The sequence below is a fragment of the Nothobranchius furzeri genome, chromosome 12, assembly GCF_043380555.1.
Source record: "Nothobranchius furzeri strain GRZ-AD chromosome 12, NfurGRZ-RIMD1, whole genome shotgun sequence".
Classification (NCBI taxonomy): Eukaryota; Metazoa; Chordata; class Actinopteri; order Cyprinodontiformes; family Nothobranchiidae; genus Nothobranchius; species Nothobranchius furzeri.
In genome coordinates, this window is record NC_091752.1 from 43,833,412 (window position 1) to 43,853,548 (window position 20,137).

General features: G+C 45.0%; 1 protein-coding gene across 1 annotated transcript in view; it reads left to right on the forward strand.

Moving 5' to 3' along the window:
* Positions 1–20,137, forward strand: part of epas1b (endothelial PAS domain protein 1b) — a 94,966-nt gene that overhangs the window by 57,933 nt on the left and 16,896 nt on the right. The window contains exon 7 of the mRNA XM_015945086.3: positions 7,821–7,927. Coding sequence (XP_015800572.3) covers positions 7,821–7,927 — 107 coding nt within the window. The remainder of the gene's footprint in view (positions 1–7,820; positions 7,928–20,137) is intronic.

Sequence of the window (20,137 nt, forward strand, 5' to 3'; positions counted from 1 at the left end):
TGTTTATCATATTTATCAAATATGGTTATATATTAGAAAAATAATATATATTTCATTGAAAAAGCTCTTTAAGTAATTATTAAACATTCAAAGTATCAAAAATTGGTACCGTTAAGTACCGGTGTCGATTCGTAAGTACCGGGAATCGGTACTGTATCGATTCATATGTCAAAGCTACCCATCCCTACACATGGACAATATTAATGATGCCCTCTCCAAAGACTTTTTTATCCTGCCTCCGAACCTTTAGACCACAGTCTTAATCACCCAATCCACTATAAAGGTCATATCCTGGACCTGGTCTGCTGTTCTGGTATTACTCCTACTGACTGCAAAAGAGCAAATTGCAAGTTAGAGATTCCCATGAACCAATGTTTTGAGAAACTTAATAGAAACTTGTTTTAAACATTTTTTTCACATGCATACATTATTTAGGCTTTTAGAGTCATTTTTGTGAGAAAGTTTTTCTTTTTACCAAACCAAGTGACATCAGCTGAGGGAGTCCTGTTCTTCACAAACAATAGTTAATCAACATGAACACAATCCAAAACTAGTAAACACACACACTGACTGGATAACATGACCTCTGTACCCTAAAACTACCCACTCCACACTGAGCTGAGGCAGCGCCTAGCTTCTAACGCCCTTTGGTTACGTCAGAGGTTCAGATTTAGAAAATAGAGCCTTTTTAGAAGCTTTGCTGAGAAAGGCCACTTTTCCTAGAAAAACTCTGCTGTTATGTATTTTAAAAGGAAATATCCACAATAAGCAATTCAAATCTTTTTTGGACAACATTTTATATGAATTGGAAAAAAAATTACCTGCAATTTGCTCTTTAATCTCATCTCGCCCCATACTTTGATGATTTCTCATCACCTTTAACATTTACCCCTCCCTGTCCAAAATGATTTTTCCCCACACAATTTCATTCCTCAATATCAAAATATAAATTCCGACATTTTTCTTTGAATATCAACAATCTTTCCAGTCTCAGTGCTAACTGTTGACCTGGTCTCCAACTACAACAGAAACCTTTCTACCCTTCAGAATATCCACGCCCCACTGAAAACCATATCAGTCTCCTTCAGCCGCTCATCACCATGGTTCACCCCTGCCCTCCGTCAGCTCAAAGCTCAAGGACATCATCTGGAATGACTCAACAATAGAAATGGGCCCTCATTTATCAACTGTACTTACGAACACATCTGTGCGTATTTCGTGTGTTGAAAGAATTTTACAAATTGTGTGGCATTTACCATTTTGTACTTGTGCACAGAAATGTTCCTAAATATAAGAACCGCTTTGACCATACATATGAAAAGCACCTTTTCCTTCTTCCGGCTCTTGGAGAGTATAGATGCTTTTTTCTCCTCTCCCTCCCTCCTTATCCCAAGGCTTTTTGTTCTGTCTTGTGTGCACAGCGCTTTCTGCATTTTTTCTGGAAAACCTGGCTTACCGGAAAATTAACGAGCTTTCGAGGAATATTGGCTCAATCTCGGAGCTCAGGGATGGAATGCATCATGCTGTGAACGCACAAACTCATATAATTGTCGAGATGAGTCGTAAGCTTGGAACTTTGGCTGAGATTCAGGCTCTGGCACAAAAGGTGGATTCCATCAAGGAGCGAGTGGATGGATCAGCACGGATTGGGATGGATTAATTACGCCATTATTGGATCTAGAGTGGTTGAAGACCAACAGAACACTAAGGCGGAGAGGAAATTATCTCTGTCTGTCCCCAAACAATTTTTATCTGAATCTGGTGCCCTTGGAGCCTGTGAGGCTGAAGTGAATAATCCCCCCTCAGAAGAAGTGCGGAATGCTGCTGTCGCTATGGAAACTCTTTCTCCCTATCCCAGCCTGGGCGGGACTGTGACCGGTGAAGGGCGTGGAACCGTATCTAGGAGTCATTGTGCTCTCTAACCCATTATCTCCCTCCCCTGTCCAAACAGAGGTGATGAGCGCTGCACCAAGCGGCTGCATGAACTGAAGTGAGGAGAGTCCCAACCCTACCTCCCCACCTAGTGGACACTTATGTTGTGTAATGTCTGAAGTCTGTGTGCACATCTGTCTGAGGTGTTTTTTTGCACAGCAAAGCTATCCTCTCTGTGGAGGGTAACTCTGAAGTGCCTTTTTCCCCCTCCCCTGACTCTATCCTCATATAAACCCTCTTGATCTATTACGGTAGTGTGACTCGTGTTGCGAATGACCAGTCACCAATTCTTGTCATGTGTCTATGTTTGCATGTCTGATCTTGGAATTGTGTGTACTGAAACTCTAATAAAGTATTTTTGAATTGAATTGAATTGAGTTAGCATGGGAGAACCGCTAAACTGAAAGCCTCAGACATCAGTTCGTTTTCCTCATCCACAAATTATTTTTACCCAATAAGTAAACATGTTGGCGGAGAAACAGCTTTATCACATAACCGGTGTTAAAACCAATCAAAGACACCTAAGACCAACGGGACTCTATTGTAGCATGGCTGATCTTGTGTTGTTGGAGGATTTGGCAGAGCGTGCACTCTAGAGGGAATGCGTCCTTCGTGAGTGCACTGACCGATTCCTGGAGGAGATTCTTCTGAAGCTATGCTGTGATTTGGGACCCTTTGTGGAGTGACACACGAACAGCAAAAATCCGATTCCAGTCCATGCTCCACCGTTGACAACTAGAACCCCAAAGTTGGCAAAATGACTGATAGCTGTGCCAGTCGACAGAGGAAGCTGCGTCTTTTGTATGTTTGTTCTGTTTCATCTAACTGCATTAATAAAATGTTTTAACATGGCAAATGAGTTGTTTTGACCATGTTTTTGCTGACGTTTCGACTAAAGCCTAATTTATACCGCTCTCTCTGCGTCCGGACGGACACAATCAACGCAGTTATGTGTCAACACAAGAGCCCTCTGACGGGCCTGCAGAAGAAGACGGAGACATGAAAAAAAAAAGACGAAGGCAGTGTCATGTTGACCTGTAGGAGTTGGTGGACCATGTGTGGTGGAGAGTTCCAGGAGGCAGAAATGCAGGCACGGACAAAGTAAAAATGGGTTTAATGACAGGATACGGCAGGAACGAGAACAACACAACAAACAACAATGATCTCAAAGACTGGCACAAGGAGGGAGGTATAAATACACAGGGAAATCAGGAACACATGGGCAGGTTAACGAGGGGCAGGTGAGAACAATAAGGGCTAATCAGGGCAGGAGAGAGACACAGTCAGGAAGGCAGGGGCAGAACGTGACAGTACCCCCCCTCAAGGGGCGGATACCAGAGGCCCACAAGGCCACACAACACAGGAGACTGGGAACACTTGACTGGACAGGAACACTTGACTGGACAGGACAGGAGCACTTGACTTGACTGGACAGGAACACTTAAACTGCAGCAGCCGGGCGTGGGACCCAGCAGAGAACTGCAGCAGCAGGCGTGGGACCCAGCAGAGAACTGCAGCAGCAGGCGTGGGACCCAACAGAGACTGCAGCATGAAGGACCTGCAGGCATAGACCCTGCAGGCGTGGACCAGGAAGTGGGACAAACAGCAGGAGCGACGCGAGGAAACCAGGAGCGGTAGCAGGTACTCGGCAATAGTCCTGAGCAGGTGCACACCATGACTCGCCTGGATCCAACAGGCGGAGGCTCGGGTGAAGGGAAGCCGACACGGAGCAGGAAGACCAGCCCTACCACCCTGGAGAACGTTGGCGTGCGTAGGGGGTTTTACCTCCATCAAAAACTCCAGGAAAAGCAGCTTCCGTGAAAAACAGGACGGGGCAGAACAGCAGGAGAGGAGAATGGGTTTGACTACCCCGGGAACAAACAGGAAGCGCCGAAACCCCCTCAATGGATCAGACCACCCCAGAAACGGGTAGGATGCGCCGAAAAACCCCTCGAGTCAGAATCTCCCTCAGCTGAACGGGAAAAAAAGAAAAAATAATCCTCCAGAAACAGACGTTAAGCTCACCACAGGTCCAGGTTGGTCAGATCATTCTGTCATGTTGCGCTGTAGGAGTTGGTGGACCATGTGTGGTGGAGAGTTCCAGGAGGCAGGAATGCAGGCACGGATAAAGTAAAAATGGGTTTAATGACAGGATACGGCAGGAACAACGAGAACAACACGACAAACAACAATGATCTCAAAGACTGGCACAAGGAGGGAGGTATAAATACACAGGGAAATCAGGAACACATGGGCAGGTTAATGAGGGGCAGGTGAGAACAATAAGGGCTAATCAGGGCAGGAGAGAGACACAGTCAGGAAGGCAGGGCAGATCGTGACAGACAGCAGGCTTGTGACTGGTCAGGCCGCTGCTTCCTGTAAATTCATCAGCAAAAATAAAGAGAGATTTAGTGGCAGATGCGGAACAGATTGAAGAACGCATTGCAGAAAGTCTGAAAATATGACCGTTTATTCACCGTGACTGAAGAAGTACAAAGATATGCAGCAAGTGATTTATTTGTGGATAGAAAAGGTGAGAAACGTGGGTTTAGAGGTGCCTATCACATGAAGAGATGGAGAGGAATGAGGGACAAATTTGCCTGTGTCAAAAAGTCTCTGAAATACATTAAAACTATGTAAACACAATAGTTAATACGCTATTGTGGACCGGATACAGGACTGTAATGGTGGCAGGATACCCCAGAATAGCGCTACGCCCTCTGTTGTCCTGGCAGGGAACTGTTTTGCAACAATCCCCAGCTGACAGGGAAGTCTTGGAGCCAAACATCTGTCAACGTGTGTGCGTGTCTCCCTCGTGGAGCCGACGGAGAGGCTTTGCTGCTGTTGGCGGCGTCACTTCCTTCTGCATTTGTCAGCAGCCAGCAGAGAGGGCGACAGCGTCCTCTGCTGCCCGTGCTCCCCTTGACGATGACACAGTCTCATACGTGATCCAATGTGTAGACCCCATCGTCTCTGTTCATGGTTGTGTGCCCACGTCTCCTTATTGCCATGGCTTCCTTAATCCATCTTTTATATTTCTGTTGTTCTGTGTTTATGATCCTGGTTCCGTCCCAGTCCATTATACGGTTTTTCCTTGTGCAGAGGTCTGTTACGGCTGATGTCTTTATTGTACTTTCTGCTTCTTGTTTCGCTGCTCTTGTGTGTCTTTAATTTTTTTCTTTCTCACACTCTGTTCTATGTTCTGATGTTTTGTGTGTTGTGTTGAGTTGGCGTTTTCCTGCATATTTTATTGCAGAGTTTGCAGGGACTTCATAAATGACTCCACATTTTTGTCCTGCTGGCATCTTGTCCTTTGGGTGTTCTAATATTTTTCTAGCTGTACAGTTTTGTTGGTGTGTTTATGTTGTGGAGTTATGTTTTTGCTAAGCCTTTGTTGTAAGGAAGAGTTATCACTGGTTTTGGTTCTTGTCTTTCTGGATTGCTGGTTCTTTGTTTTGGTTGTTCTTTTCTTTCTGTTGTTGTTTATTGTTTTCTTTTGTTTATTGCCCATGTCGGGTACCCGCGGGTCTTTGAAGCATTCTGATATATGTTGGTTATTATGTTTGCTCGGTGGTATAACGTTCTGTTTACTGGCATTTTCTGTATGGTAGGATGTTCTGATGTCCAGAGTAGATATTGGTCAGTGTGTGTTGGTTTCCTGTATGTGTTTTATGTTCAGGGTCCCGTCTCTCTCTCTGGTTATTTTCATGTCCATGAACATTGTGCTGCCTTCTGTTTCTTCTTCATATGTAAAATTGATGTTGTCGATATTGTTCAGGTGTTCTGTTAGTGTCTCTGTTTTTCCCTGTGGAATGATTCTAATGTCGTCCACGTAATGTTTCCATAACTACCAGCTGTGGAAGAACTAGATTCCTAGCAGAAGCTGATCAGAGTTCAGAGGAGTTCGGTGAGCTGCAGCTTCATGTTCTGAACTGATGCCTCTTCAAACACAAGCATAAAGAGCTGAACTCAAACGGAGAAAGTCAACTTTAGGAGTGATTGCTGCGTGTTGACGGATCCGTCTGGTTTGGCACAGATGCTGCTCTTAGCTCCTAAACAACACATGAAGCCTCTGAGAGGTTGCTGGTTTGTCACTGGATCATTCCAGAAGTTGCTGCTCAGTGACAAATGTGTCAAGGATACTGCAACTGTACATGTGACGAAAGGTTTAGGATATTCAACTCTTTCTGTGTCACCAAAGAAGAACAGAGCAGGTTGAGGTTTTCAGGTGCAACAACAGGTTTTGTTTGTTTTCTAGTTGTTTCTGGCTGGTGTGAAGAGAGGACAGAAACCCCCAGATGCAGTCGCACAAACGCAGACATGTAATCTTTTCAAGGTGCTCGTGTGAGCCAAAGGTTTGGGTAAACAAGGACCGGCTTTCATCTTTTTCATCTACTGAGCACTTTAATAACATCAAATCTTTTCTCCGATTACGTAAATGAGTTTGATTAGGTGGGTCCTGCAGGGACTTGGACTCATTAGAGAAGGAACTAGAAGTTCTTTCAGCTTGGTTGTGGCTGCAGAACAGAAAACAGACAAATGGAGGTAGTGGACAAAATGGAAGAACAGGTTTTCAATAAGTGGCAGCAAGTCAAAAATCCCCACTTTGACAACTTACAGAAGCTAATGTAAATGTGTTTACAGAAGCTAACTCCTCCGTGTCTCTTTTAACTGTGTATTTTCTCAGGTAGATGCGCACAGAAGCTAACTCCTCCGTGTCTCTTTTAACTGTGTATTTTCTCAGGTAGATGCGCGTGTCTCACTTTTTGCGTGAGGCCTGAGAGCTCTGCATTCGAATTGAGTTTGGGCTTCAATTCTGTTGGGTCACTTTGGGTTCGGGGTGAATTTAGTGACTCGTAGAGAACTCTCATCCGTGTGTGTGTGTGTGTGTGTGTGTGTGTGTGTGTGTGTGTGTGTGTGTGTGTGTGTGTGTGTGTGTGTGTGTGTGTGTGTGTGTGTGTGTGTGTGTGTGTGTGTGTGTGTGTGTGTGTGTGTGAATGGGTGAATGACTGATTGTGTTGTGAAGCACCTTGGGGGGTTGTAGAACCCTTAGAAGGCGCTACACAAATAGAGGCAATTTACCATCTTCACACATTGCCTTGTGATTCCTGGGATGTTCGGATTGCTCAGTCAGGATGATGAAGGGAACTGGGAGAGAGGAATTGACGGTCATCTAAAAATGTCTCGGGTTAAAAGAGAAAAATAACCAAAATTATTTTATGAAATCAAGAAGAATTTCTGAATTATTTCAGTGAAAACTGTTGAATTTTTTTATGTGCTTAAACAAGCCCATTAGAAGCCACATCACCATGGTAACAGGGTTAAGTGGAACTGTCACAGTCTGGGGTCACTTGGAGTTGATCTTCATCTTGTTTGTGGCGAGTAGCTGTAGTTCGGGGTGGTTTCAGGTTGTCATGGTGCTGGTGGTGTGAGTTTCCTGCAACTGTTTGCTCAGAGGGTCACTTCCTGTTCAGGCCATGTCCTTATTTGGGAAGAATCTTGTTCTGGTGACCTTTGACCTAATGGTTTATTTTGCTGCTCAATTCTAATTTAGCAGCGTCGAACCCTGGAAAAGCATCTTTTTTGTTTTGTTTAACCCCTGATAACATTCTGCTGACCCACCTCAACTGAATTCCTCCGTTTCATAATCCCATTACTGCAATCGTCTGATTCACCTCCAATCTTTGAATATTTAATGAGAGCTGGAGGGAATAAAAAAGAGGAATCTGTTAAAGACCTCGTGATGAGAAGGATTAGCTGATCTCCATACGGATAGAAGGTTTTTAAAGGAGCATCTAGCTCAGTTCAGGCAGGAATCAGGGATCGTCTCTGACGTGAGGCGGGAACTCAGAGCTGAGATTTATAATCTGATCTAACGTGTGTTTCAGGGTGATGGAGCTGACGGGCTATACTCCGGAGGACCTGCTGGGCCACTCAGTCTATGAGTTCTACCACGCCATGGACTCTGACAGTGTCACCAAGATCCACAACAACTGTAAGTCCAACACACGGAAAATCACACAGTGAATTGGTTGATCAAGAGAAGAATTCAGAAGTATGTGCTGGACTTACTCAGTGGATGTTGGGCTGCTGTGGTGAAATCCATTGGGTTTGGCTGCCCCGGGGATCCCAGAAGCTTTTTTATCTGGGGCGGTTTAGGTTTTGGTGTGTTCTGACAAGACTGATTGTGACTGAACAAAGCGTGATCCAGAAGTTCTCACGATGAACCAGGAAGCAAGAGGCGTTCCTCCAGGATCTTCTTTGGGGCCTCTCCTATTTTCAATTTTTATGAATGAGCTGCCTTTGTGTTGTTCTTTGCATTAGGTGCTTTTATATGGTGATGAGAGACAGAAAAGTGTCTTTTATATAGCGCCTCTCAAGATAAAAATATTCTGAATGGTAAAAAAAAAGTAGCCCGGCCTGCCAGACTCGTCCTCTGTTTAATTCTGCACAGAGAAAGAGTCTGGTAACTCACAGGCAGAGAGGCACTTTAGGGGCGGGACTAGGCAGCTCAAACATAACCAATCAGAAAAAAGATGGAATTGTCGACTGTACCACGCTACACTGTCGTTTTTTAGCTGTAGTCAAAAATGGTGTCTGGCGACAGCGCAAACAACTTTCTTTAGAAGAAAGGCTTTTAGCGCTTCTACTTGTTGTTTTAAAGACGTGTCCAAGTCATTTAGAACAGAGGTTAGAGCCGCAGCAAACTCCACTTCAGTCACCATGTTCGACAAACTCGGTGTTATGGTCTGTGACAAACGCTACTCAGCGCTGATTGGCTCAGTTAGAATTCTCAGGGGGTGGGGTTATTTGAATAGGAGAGTTCCCAGACCCTTTCTCTGTGCAGAATTAAACAGAGGAGGAGTCTGGCAGGCCAGGCTAAAAAAAGAGCCCAGAAAAACTTCTAAAGAGATCCAAGGAGAACTTCAAGCTCAAGGAACATCAATGTTAGATCGCACCATCTGTCGTTGTTTGAGCCAAAGTTGACTACATGGGAGACGACCAAGGAGGATACCATTGCTCAAAACAAATCATAACAAAGCCAGACTGGAATATGCCAAACTACACGGAGGAGGCTCTGTTATGTTCTGGGCTGCTTTGCTGCATCTGGCTCAGGGTGTCTTGAATCTGTGCAGGGTACAATGAAATCTCAAGACTATGAAGGGATTCTAGAGAGAAATGTGCTGACCAGTGTCAGAAAGCTTGGTCTCAGTCAAAGGTCATGGGTCTTGCAACAGGACAATGACCCAAAACACAGCTAACAACACCCAAGAATGGCTAAGAGGAGAACAGTGGACTATTCTAAAGTGGCCTTTCTATTAGTCCTGACCTCAATCCTATTGAGCATCTTTGGTAGGAGCTGAAAAACGTCGTCTGCAAAAGGCACCCTTCAAACTTGAGACACCTGGAGCAGTTTGGTCATGGGGACTGGGCCAAAATACCTGCTGAGAGGTTCAGAAGTCTCATTGATAGTTACAGGATTTTTTTTTTTTTATCATTTTTTTTATTGAATTTTAAAGTTTTACACAAGTAAAGGAAAAGGAAAAGAAGTAGATAAAAAAGGATAACTAATAACTAACAAAAGATAATAAGGTAAAAAAAAAATAATAATAATAATAATAACAAAAACAAATAAATAATATATAAATACACATACCCGTACGTATACATACACATACGTATACTCACATACATACACATCTGCCTACATATCAATAAAGGCGCAGAACGTACAGGGCGTGTGTCTCGATAGCTTGGTGCCACTGTTCACAGACCGAGGACGGAGAAACTATAGGTAGGTAAATAGAAATAAAACTCATATATGCATGGAAACATGCCCATACGTCCATATACACACCTACAGATTCACCTACAGATTCACTTACATATAGGTGCCAGTATACATATACGCATATGCACAGAGTATACAGTACATGCAAAGGAACAGTAAAGACGGAGACAAAGCAGTCATGGTTTAAGTAAAAAAGAGCGAAGAGGCCCCCAAATCTTCGTAAATAGGTCATATTTATGGTGTAAGTCATGGGTCAGCTTTTCGAGAGGAAGGATGGCAGATATTTGAGCAACCCACAGGCTAAGCGTAGGGGGCTGGGATGATAACCAGAGCAAAAGAATACATTTCTTGGCTAGAAATCTAAGGATAACTAATAAGGATTTTTTATGTGCGGCTAGTAACTGGGGGTCAACATTAAGAAGGTAGAACAAGGGTGACATTGGAAAACGTACTCCCAGAATGTCCTGAATTGCTGAGTGGACCTGCCTCCAGAAAGCCTGAATAACATTACAAGACCAAAAAAGGTGAAAGAATGTTCCATTGGCAGACTTACATTTACTACAGAGGCTGGAGCGGGTGGGGAACATCCTCTGAAGGCGAACTGGTGTGTAATAGGTTCTATAGAAAAATCGGAGATTTTGTTCCTGTATGGCAATGGAGGTAGTTTTAGGGAAAGTTCCCATACAGACCTTGTGCCAATCCAAAGGGTTAATCTTCATCTCCAGATCACGCTCCCACACCCGCTTTACAGAATCGAAACTCGAAGATTCCAAACTAAGCAAAGAGGCGTAAAACTTAGAGAGGAGGCCCCTAGGGGATCTAGAAAGAGTAAAAGTATTTTCTATTTCAGTTAGTTGCAAACGAAATGAGGCAGACCGTAACAGGGATTCAATATAATGACGGATTTGAAGGTATTTGTAGAAGTCTGTGTGACCAATATTACCATTACAGTTAGCCCTAATCTGATCAAAAGGTTTAACAGAACTAGAGGACAACAGATCTGAGAAATCCCTCAGCCCCGAGGAGGACCAGCTCAAAAGGCCTATACTCCGAATGAGTGGCGGTAAATCTGGATTTAAGGCCAGAGGGGACCGGATTGAAATAAAAGGTGGAATTCTCAAATACTTCTTCACATCCCTCCAGGCCAATAATGTATTATAAACCAGTGTGTTATCTCTGAGAGAGCCTATCTGGTCGAACTTAGCAATGTAAGGAAGGGAGGTTAGTCTTCTAGGGAGACAGGCCAGAGTTTCCAACTCAACCCACAGGGATGACTCTCTGTTCGAGAACCAGTCCGATATAATTTTGAGTTGCGAGCACCAATAATAAAATTGTATATTAGGTAGGGAGAGGCCTCCTAGTTGCTTCGATTTAGTAAGCGTAGAAAATTTTATTCGTTGATGTTTATTGTTCCAAATAAAGCGTGAAATCTCTGAGTTGAGGGATTTAAAGAACGAGGGGGGTAAATAACAGGGGAGGTTCTGAAATAAATAATTAAGACGTGGGAGGACGTTCATTTTTATTGTGTTGACCCTACCCAACAATGATGTGGGAAGAGTGGACCATCTGGTTAAGTCAGATTTAATTCTCTGGATGAGAGGAGCGTAATTGGTTGAGAAAAGATCGTCCAGGACGGGTGTAATAAAGATTCCTAAATACCTGAATCCTTTCTTAGAGATTTGGAAAGTGGAATGGGGGACCTCGGCCTGAGGAATATTGAAAGGGCAAGCAATCGATTTATCCATATTGATTTTGTAGCCAGAGAGGGTGCCAAATTTAGCAATGGACCTACAGACCGCCGGAATCGAGATAGATGGATTAGTCAAATATAGGAGGACATCATCTGCAAACAATGAAATCACGTGGTTGGTGTCAGATACCCTAACGCCTAGTATATCTGGGTTGGTTCTGATTGTGACAGCAAGAGGTTCGATAAAGAGAGTAAACAATAGAGGGGACAGTGGGCAACCCTGTCTGCAGCCCCTTCTTATAGGAAAACTTTCTGACAATAATCCGTTTGTGTTAACAGTAGCTGTGGGATTAGAATAAAAAGATTTAATTAAATTGATAAAGTTAGGCCCCAGGCCGACTCTTTCTAACACCGAGAATAGAAATGGCCATTCTACCCGGTCGAAAGCTTTTTCGGCATCAAGGGAGATAATCACGGCAGGGTCTTTATGTTGGTTGAGATACTGAACAATGTTAAGGGCTCGGCGTACGTTGTCGGTCCCATACCTTGATTTGACGAAGCCTGCTTGGTCCGGGTGAATTAATTTTGGAAGAATCTTTTCCAATCTACGTGCTAGAACCTTCGCCGCAATTTTATAGTCCACATTAAGAAGGCTAATGGGTCTATAAGATGTACAGTTGAGGGGATTTTTGTCCTTTTTTAGCAGCAGACTAATAGAAGCGGATCTCCATGATGGGGGGATCCCATCACATTTGATATGATTTAGAGCCGGCAGGAAAATAGGTTGAATCTCCGGCCAGAACTTTTTAAAAAATTCCACCGGAAACCCATCTGGGCCAGGGGATTTTCCGTTTGGCATTGACTGGATTGCTGCCCATACCTCATTCGGGCTGAAGGCTGCATCAAGAGAGGATAGGTCCTCTTCCGTAATAGAGGGCAAAGAGATATTATTTAAATAAGCAGCTCCATCTGGATCACATTGTCCTGCCGAATAAAGGGATTTATAGAAATCTCTAAAAGTCTTATTGATAGTTGACGGATCATAAGTGACTTTCCCTTTGTCCATTTTTATTGCAGTAATAGAACGCTCACTAATCTGTTTTTTTAATTGGTGTGCGAGGAGGCGGCTCGATCTGTTGCCAAATTCATAATAGTTCTGCTTAGTATAGAGAAGCAGTTTTTGAGCGTGATTAGTGTATTCTATATTAAGCTTTGTTCTGGCGGCAATTAATGCCTTGAAATTTTCAGGGGTGGAAGATTGCTTGTGGGTCTGTTCCAGCCTAACCACTTCTGATTCAAGAAACCTTCTGTTTTTCTCCAGTGTCTTCTTTCTGAAAGAGCAATAGGAGATGAGCTGACCGCGCATGGTAGCCTTCGCTGCATCCCATATTATAGCGGGCGAAACTGGTGAAAGGCTATTGTCAGCCCAATATTGAGAAAGACTTTTTCTTACAAAGGCGCAAGAGGAGTCGTCGTTCAGTAGTGATGTATTATATTTCCAGCTGGGTGTCCTAGGGATGTCAGAAATTAAATCGCACTGTAGATAAACAGGGGCATGATCTGAGATGGTGATCGGGCCGATTAAGCAAGATTGAACAGAATAGAGGAAGTGTTTAGGGGTAAAAAAATAATCGAGCCTAGAGTATGAATTATGAGGATGTGAAAAGAAAGAGTAATCCTTCGTATTAGGGTTTAGTGTGCGCCAGACATCGATTAGCCCAGAATCCATACATAAACCTTTGAGAGTTGACGAAGCCCTTGGGTTGGATACTGGCGCCGATGAGGATTTATCCAACCTAGCATTATGTATGCAGTTGAAATCACCACCCATAAAGCCAAAGCCATCACAGTGTTGATTAAAAAGTAGCACTATTTGAGATATAAAGTTCGGTGAGTCTGTGTTGGGGGCATAAACATTGAGTATGGTAAAGGGGCGTCCAAAAATCAGACCCTTAATCAAAATAAATCTCCCCTCAGGGTCCCTTACATCATGCAGGAGGGTGAAGGGAATATTCCTCTTTATAAGAATAGCCGTGCCCCTTTTATTCTGCGAATGGGATGAAAAATAAACTTGACCTACCCAGTCTCGTTTGAGCTTTGAATGCTCCAAGTCAGATAACCTGGTTTCCTGGAGAAGCGCTATGTCAATCTTTTGTCTCTTCAGAAAAGTTAAAACTTTTTTTCTTTTAATCACATGACCTAAACCCTGGACATTCCAGGTAACAAAATTAAGTAGGTGGGTCATAAGGAGACAGAGTAAACACCACTATGAAACAGGAAAGGGCCAATAAAGTCGTGAATGCAAAGAGAAACAATAAACCACGACAAAAAAAAAAAAAAAAAAGCCCCCCCCCACCCCCCCCCACCCCACCCCACCCCACCCTGCTCCCAAACAGCAGGATAACACACTTTTCCAAACAGTCACCGAGCGTGGTGAGTAGCATTTCCGAACTATATCTAAACATGTGATCTTAGCGACGAGAGGAACACCCGGCGTCTCAACTGCAGACCAAAGCAGGGATTGTAGAGCACCCCCCCACCCCCTCCCGCAAAACAAGCATAATATAAGCACTTAGCAACGGGGGGTCTGGGGAGTAACAGAACCGACCCAATAAAAGTCAATACTCATAATCTATGTCTAATTCCTCGTTACCTCATTTAAGCGAGTCCAAGAAGGCAGCAGCCGACCCGGGAGAGTCAAAGAAAATGATCCGGCCCTCGTGAAGACACCGGAGCCGAGCCGGATGGGCAAAACCACGGTATTTTCCAAGTCGAGCCAATGCCTTCCCCACAGCATCAAACTCTCGCCGCCTGCGAAGAGTTTCTGCAGACAGATCCGGGTAGATGCGCAGCGTTGAATCGCCCTGCCGGAGGTCGCGCTTCCTCAAAGCAGCCCTGAGAACAGCCTCCCTCTGAGGGAATCTCAGGAAGCGCACCAGGACGCTCCTTGGTGGTTTGCCCCTCTCCGGTATGGGAGCCGGGGCTCGGTGAGCGCGCTCGATCTCCAGCGCAGGGAAGTCGGGAGGAAGACCCACCAGGGCCGGCAAGGCGGAGCGGAGAAAGCTCGCCAACGAGGTGTCGCCCTCCACTCCCTCGGGCAGCCCCACGATCTTCAGGTTGTTGCGGCGGCTGCGATTCTCCAGGTCATCCAGTTTAAGCTGAAGGCGGTCAACACATTTTTCCAGTGCAAGCAGGCGAGGCCTGTGGGACTCCAGGTCATCTTCGGCGGTGGAGATCCTCCCCTCCGCCTCCCCCAGGCGAGTCTCCGTGAGGGACACCCGGCTGGACAAAGACGACACAGACTCCTCCACCGAGGTAATGGAAGCCCTTATCTCAGTTAAGGTGCCATCCATAACTGTTAAGCGAGTGCCGATAGATTCGTCCATGCCGTTCACTTTGGAGGCCACAGACCTTAGTTCAGCGAGGATCTGGTCCATGGTGTCCTGGCTAGCATGCGTTAGCTCCGGCGAGCCAGCGGGCTCGGTTTCAGCAGACGCACTGGCGGCTTGTTGAGCAGGTTTCTTCTTGGTTGCAGGTGAAAAAATAGGGAATTCCTTGTCACGCTGTGTTCTCGGCATCTCTGGCGAGCGAGTTTGAGGAAAATTTCGAACAATAAATGCAGCGGGTCGGTAAAAAAAGTAGTGGTCTGGAGTGGAGCTAAACACTAAGCGTCCATCTTGGTCCGGGTCACGTGACCTTCCGTTACAGGAATTTTTTGATTGGCCAAAAGGTTGTGCGACACGGTAAGTTAGGATTCCGCTGAAGTGTGGTCGAGAGCAATGTCTGACTTTCATTGGTTAAATTTCATAGAATTTTAGTTTATTATTACTTTTGTCAGATTCAAGTTATTTGTGGAGCCATTATGGGGTTTTCTTTCATTGACCGAAGGGCACCAACATTTTTCATTGGATATTTTCTGTTTTCGTGTTTTTCTTTTGACCCTTTGATATTGATTCACATGGAAAATGTTACTTATCTGATCTTGGTCTTTTATTCTCATTGTACAATTTTTATGGAGGACCCTGAAAAGGAGATGGCTCACCTAAAGTGGCTTTATCTGTCAAGAACAGAACTCAGAAGACCCGTGAAGACGCCAACACAGTAAAAATATATAAAAAATTCTTTTATTTTAGGAAGAGTTACCAGGAGGGTGAGGCTGGAGACAGAGTCGGTAGGCAGGCTAAGGTCCACAATGCAGGTGGAATACAAGGCAGGGGTCAGGCACAGAACGAGGTCCGGAGGCAGAGATCAGGCAGGGTGAATTGCTGGAGAATACTTCACTGGCAGGGCTGTAATAATCTGGCATCTGTTGACTGGATGGCTGGTTCTTTTATAGCAGGGGAAGCAGGTGTATGGGATGAGGCTGATTACAGGAACAGGTGGAATGAATGGAGCTGATTGAAGCCGACAGAGGTTGCTGGGGAAAACAGGGCTTGGCTGGAGCTTGGTGAGAGGACAAGGTGAGCTGAATGAGGAGGAAATGATAAGGCAGATGAGGGAAAAGGATGGGAGTCATGACATTATTCTCCTAAAATATAAGTGCATAAATAAAATAAATAAGATGCATCACCTGGACTTTCTGGGGAGGCTTGTCGGAGAGCCAGGCCTTTACCCGAGGGGGCTCAGTGGGCACAGCTCACAAATCTACAAGGACCAAACTCCTGCAGACCCACTATCTGAAGAAGACGCTGTAAGGGACTGGGGTCTCATTTATAAAGCATACTTACTCACAAAACGGGGTCTGAAAACTGCGTAAAAAACTTTCCACGCAAACTTTGGGATTTATAAAAGAAAACATAGCGTGAAAATGTGCGCAACTTTAAGTTGACTAAGGACCTGGCTTATAGAGCCCTGCACTGAAGCCCTAGGCCCTCGGGTCGGCCCGGCCCGACGGCCCTCGGGCCGGGCTTCGGGCCAACGACTGTGTAATTACCTCGGACACGGGCCGGGCCGGGCGCCTTTATTTTTATTCAAAATCATTAAAAAAATTAAAACACTTAAACGCAGCAGTAGAGCCCTGTGCGGGACTGTTTTCTTCATCCCGCTCCGCTCCCGCTGAATTTCTGACCATTACAGCCTGCAACCGCAACGTGTGTGTTACACTCCCGCCCGCACCTGCAGCGTGCATGTCTACTCCCGCCCGCACCTGCAGCGTGCATGTCTACTCCCGCCCGCAACCGCAAAACTCGGAGAAATTATTACCTCACAATAAAAGAGATGTATTGAGTTTGCGTCCTCAACATGTCATTTTATAGGTTATCCGCTTTCACAGCAGCGCTGCGCTCCGTTTCAATCAGGCTGTACAGCAGGATTTCCCCTCGTAGCGATATTTTCTCTAACTCTGATTGCTTCATGCTATAGATCGTTGGAAAGCTGCTTTTATGTACTTTTAGGAACCGTTGGAATTATTTGAATCTGATCAACCATTCAAAAGTTATAAAACGGAGCATTTTGGATGACAAACTCGCACGTCTCTGAATCTGTGTTGTGATTCGTTGCGCTCAAGACAGGGAATCCCGGTGGCTACCATAATGTATTGTATAGGCACGGAAAGCCCCATTTTTTATCTTTTCAGCACTTTTGGAATTTTAATGATATCTTGAACTAGAGCAGGGATCGGCAACCCGCGGCTCTTCCATCCATCTGCCGATGTGCTTGTAAAATAATGAATGGATATTTAAATAAAATGCTTTATATTTTACTGAATTAATTTTATATCTGTAAGTCAATTCTATGTGAAGATTGTCTGCGTAAACCTGAACAGTTTCCAACCCAGTCTTACTGTGAGACCGTGTTGGGTCACGCTTGTGCGTAATCATATGCGCTCATGAGCTGAAGAGGATGTGAGATTCTGGGCTTCTCCTCAGACGGCTCCTGGATGTGTCGCACATTGGAGACAGGAACAAGCGCTATTCAGCCAAAGTTTCATAATCAGGGAACATTTTCTAAGTGACAAGTCTCTCTGAGAGACAGGGTTTGGAAAACACTCGCTTCAGTGGGAAGCTTCCCGCATGCGCTTCTGCGACGCTCGGATCCTGCACATCTTTTAACACATTGGTCAGGATTGACGCACTTTGTTTTCATTTAGTTGGTTAAAAAAAGTCGGGCTTGGGCTCGGGCCGGGCCAAAGAATCCTGAAAACCTTTTCGGGCCGGGTCGGGCTGGGGCTCCACCCCCTCGGGCCGGGCCGGACACGGGCTCAGATTTTAGGCCCGTGCAGGGCTCTACTGGCTTACACACATTTTGGACATGGAGAGCACCTGCAGTTCTGCTGCTGAGAAGGATAAAATTATGAATTCCAGCAGCATTATCACCTGTACCGATTCGTGCCACACAGAACACAAGTACCTCAATTTCTGCTTTGGTAAATTTGCGCTTCCTTGATCCGGGGTCGCCATCGTTAGTGGTGGAGCGCTGCAACGAGCCGGCTTATGTATAAGGCACTTTGCATTGACCATTTATGGCAGAAAGTGGGCGTGTTGAAGGCGGGATGTGATCCAGAAACACCTGAGAACCTTTCTAGGTAGTTTGTGATTTATAAAGCGGGGATTGCTTGAAGCTGTGCGTTCTCCGTGTTTTATAGGTCACAAACCTACTTGGCGTAAGTACTTTTTTTTTGCTGAGCTTAAGTACGGGTTTAGTAAGGATTCTAAGCAATGTTTTACAAATGAGACCCCTGGTGTTTAGTGGTTGGACAACAGTTGGAGGACCCAGTCTGATCTTCAGTCCCTGAAACCAGATTTGAGGGTTTTACTGGTGGGGAAAGAACCAAGCACACTTCCACCCACAGCTTGGACTCTGGAACCAGTCAGCTGTAGAGGAGCTGGGCTCTGTGCTGGTCTGGAGTCCCTCTGGGTGAGAGGGGGTGGATCAGCCTGTTGCTACAAGTGTTGGGACTTCTCTCTGGTGGGTAGGAGGGTGCCCCTCCATGTGGGACAATGGGTCCTGACTCAGTCCACCCAATCATAGTTCAGATTACATATGCTCCTAGTTGGCAGTGGGCGAAGTGCTGGAACACTCTCAATCTGGGGATTTATCGGGGGGCTTCAACCCCCTGTGTAGGATAGGACCATGTGACCTGGAGGGGTGTGATCAAGGGGGGATCAGTTTATCACTCATCCTCATTAAAAATATACATTTCCCTAAAGAAAATAGTCTCTTTTGAAACAATATTTGGACATTTGAAACCAGCTTAACTCATTTGGAGTGGACATCAGGTGTTTTATGGTCAATGATTAGTATTATCTACAGGTTTCTGTGGTTCCACAGCCCTCTCTCTTCATATGCAAGTGTGTTTTTCTTTGTATGAGCAGAGCAGGAGCATTAAGGGGCATTAAGATGTGTTTGATCAGTCTAAGTGAAGCTACTGATGGCCTGATGAGGTTTGGACACATCTGGTGCCACAAACACAGCTGACAGGAGACCAGCTGGCCTCGGCTACAATCTAATGACGCTGTTTGTGTGCAGACGAGGCTCTGAAGTGTCATGGCTAATCTCTCCGCTGACAGCATCGTTAGAGGCCGTGGATCTCTGCAACATGATCTGTGTGTGCGTGATTGAGTAAAAACCACTCTGGGCCCAAGTCACCCATATTTAGTAGATTTGTTCTATTTGATTTGTTTGAAACACAAGATAAAAGAGTGTGCTCCTTTTTTTTCTCTCTGGCGAGTTGAGCTGGCTGAAATTTGCAGAGATAAAAGGCTTTCTATCTGAAAGTCTCACAGACGATCCGCTCTCACGGCCAACGTGACCAGCCTGTCGATTAGCGCACGCTAACAGTGTCCTCTGCTACATATAATGCTGCCCTGAACTTCCTCTGAAACACACACACACACACACACAGAGAGAGTCAGTGGCCCAATGTGCGATTTCTGACTAGTCATGCTCCTTTCCCACGACTGAGTTGAACTCTGGACTGCAGCCAGCACATCTCCTCCTCTTCTCAAAGTCAAACACTCAGCTCTGTTATGCTGACAAACATTTGCATAAAAGAATGTTATTTGTTAAAGAAAAAAGGCCCAAAAATCTAACTAATCTGACCTTTGATCAGAAATATTGTTACTGCACTGGAATAAACAAGAAGTAACCTGAGCCTTTACCAGAGGTGTGTGTGTGTGTGTGTGCTTGTCTTTATATGGTTAAGTGGGCAATTTTTAACTTTAACCAGTAGTGTGTGGACATTTCCACATTGTGGGGACATTTTGCTGGTCCACACAATGCTAAGCACCCTAAAACGTGGAGGTATGGTGTGAATTACCTTTTAGTTTAAGTCAGGGTATGGGTTAGGCATAGTGGAGTCACTAAAATGAATGGAAGTCAATGGAGGTCCACACAAGGATACAGGTGTGTGTGTGTGTGTGTGTGTGTGTGTGTGTGTGTGTGTGTGTGTGTGTGTGTGTGTGTGTGTGTGTGTGTGTGTGTGTGGTTTGTGTACAAGGTGCATCACTCCCACAGTCCACGGAGGAGAGGAAAAGAGATGAATTATCCGACACCGTGCTCATTCCCACATTGATTGACAGAAGCAGCATCTGACCAACCAGTGGTTAAAGATCCACATGGAGCTGCTTAGATGGCAGTGTAGTGAGCACATGAAAGACTTTGTCAAAACAAGAGGAGTGTGCTTCATTTAAAAGTGGGCATGTTGAAAATAAATACTTTACGGTCACAAGCATCCCAACAGAAGAGAGGATAATTCTGTCAGCATGTAGACTCAATAATCATGT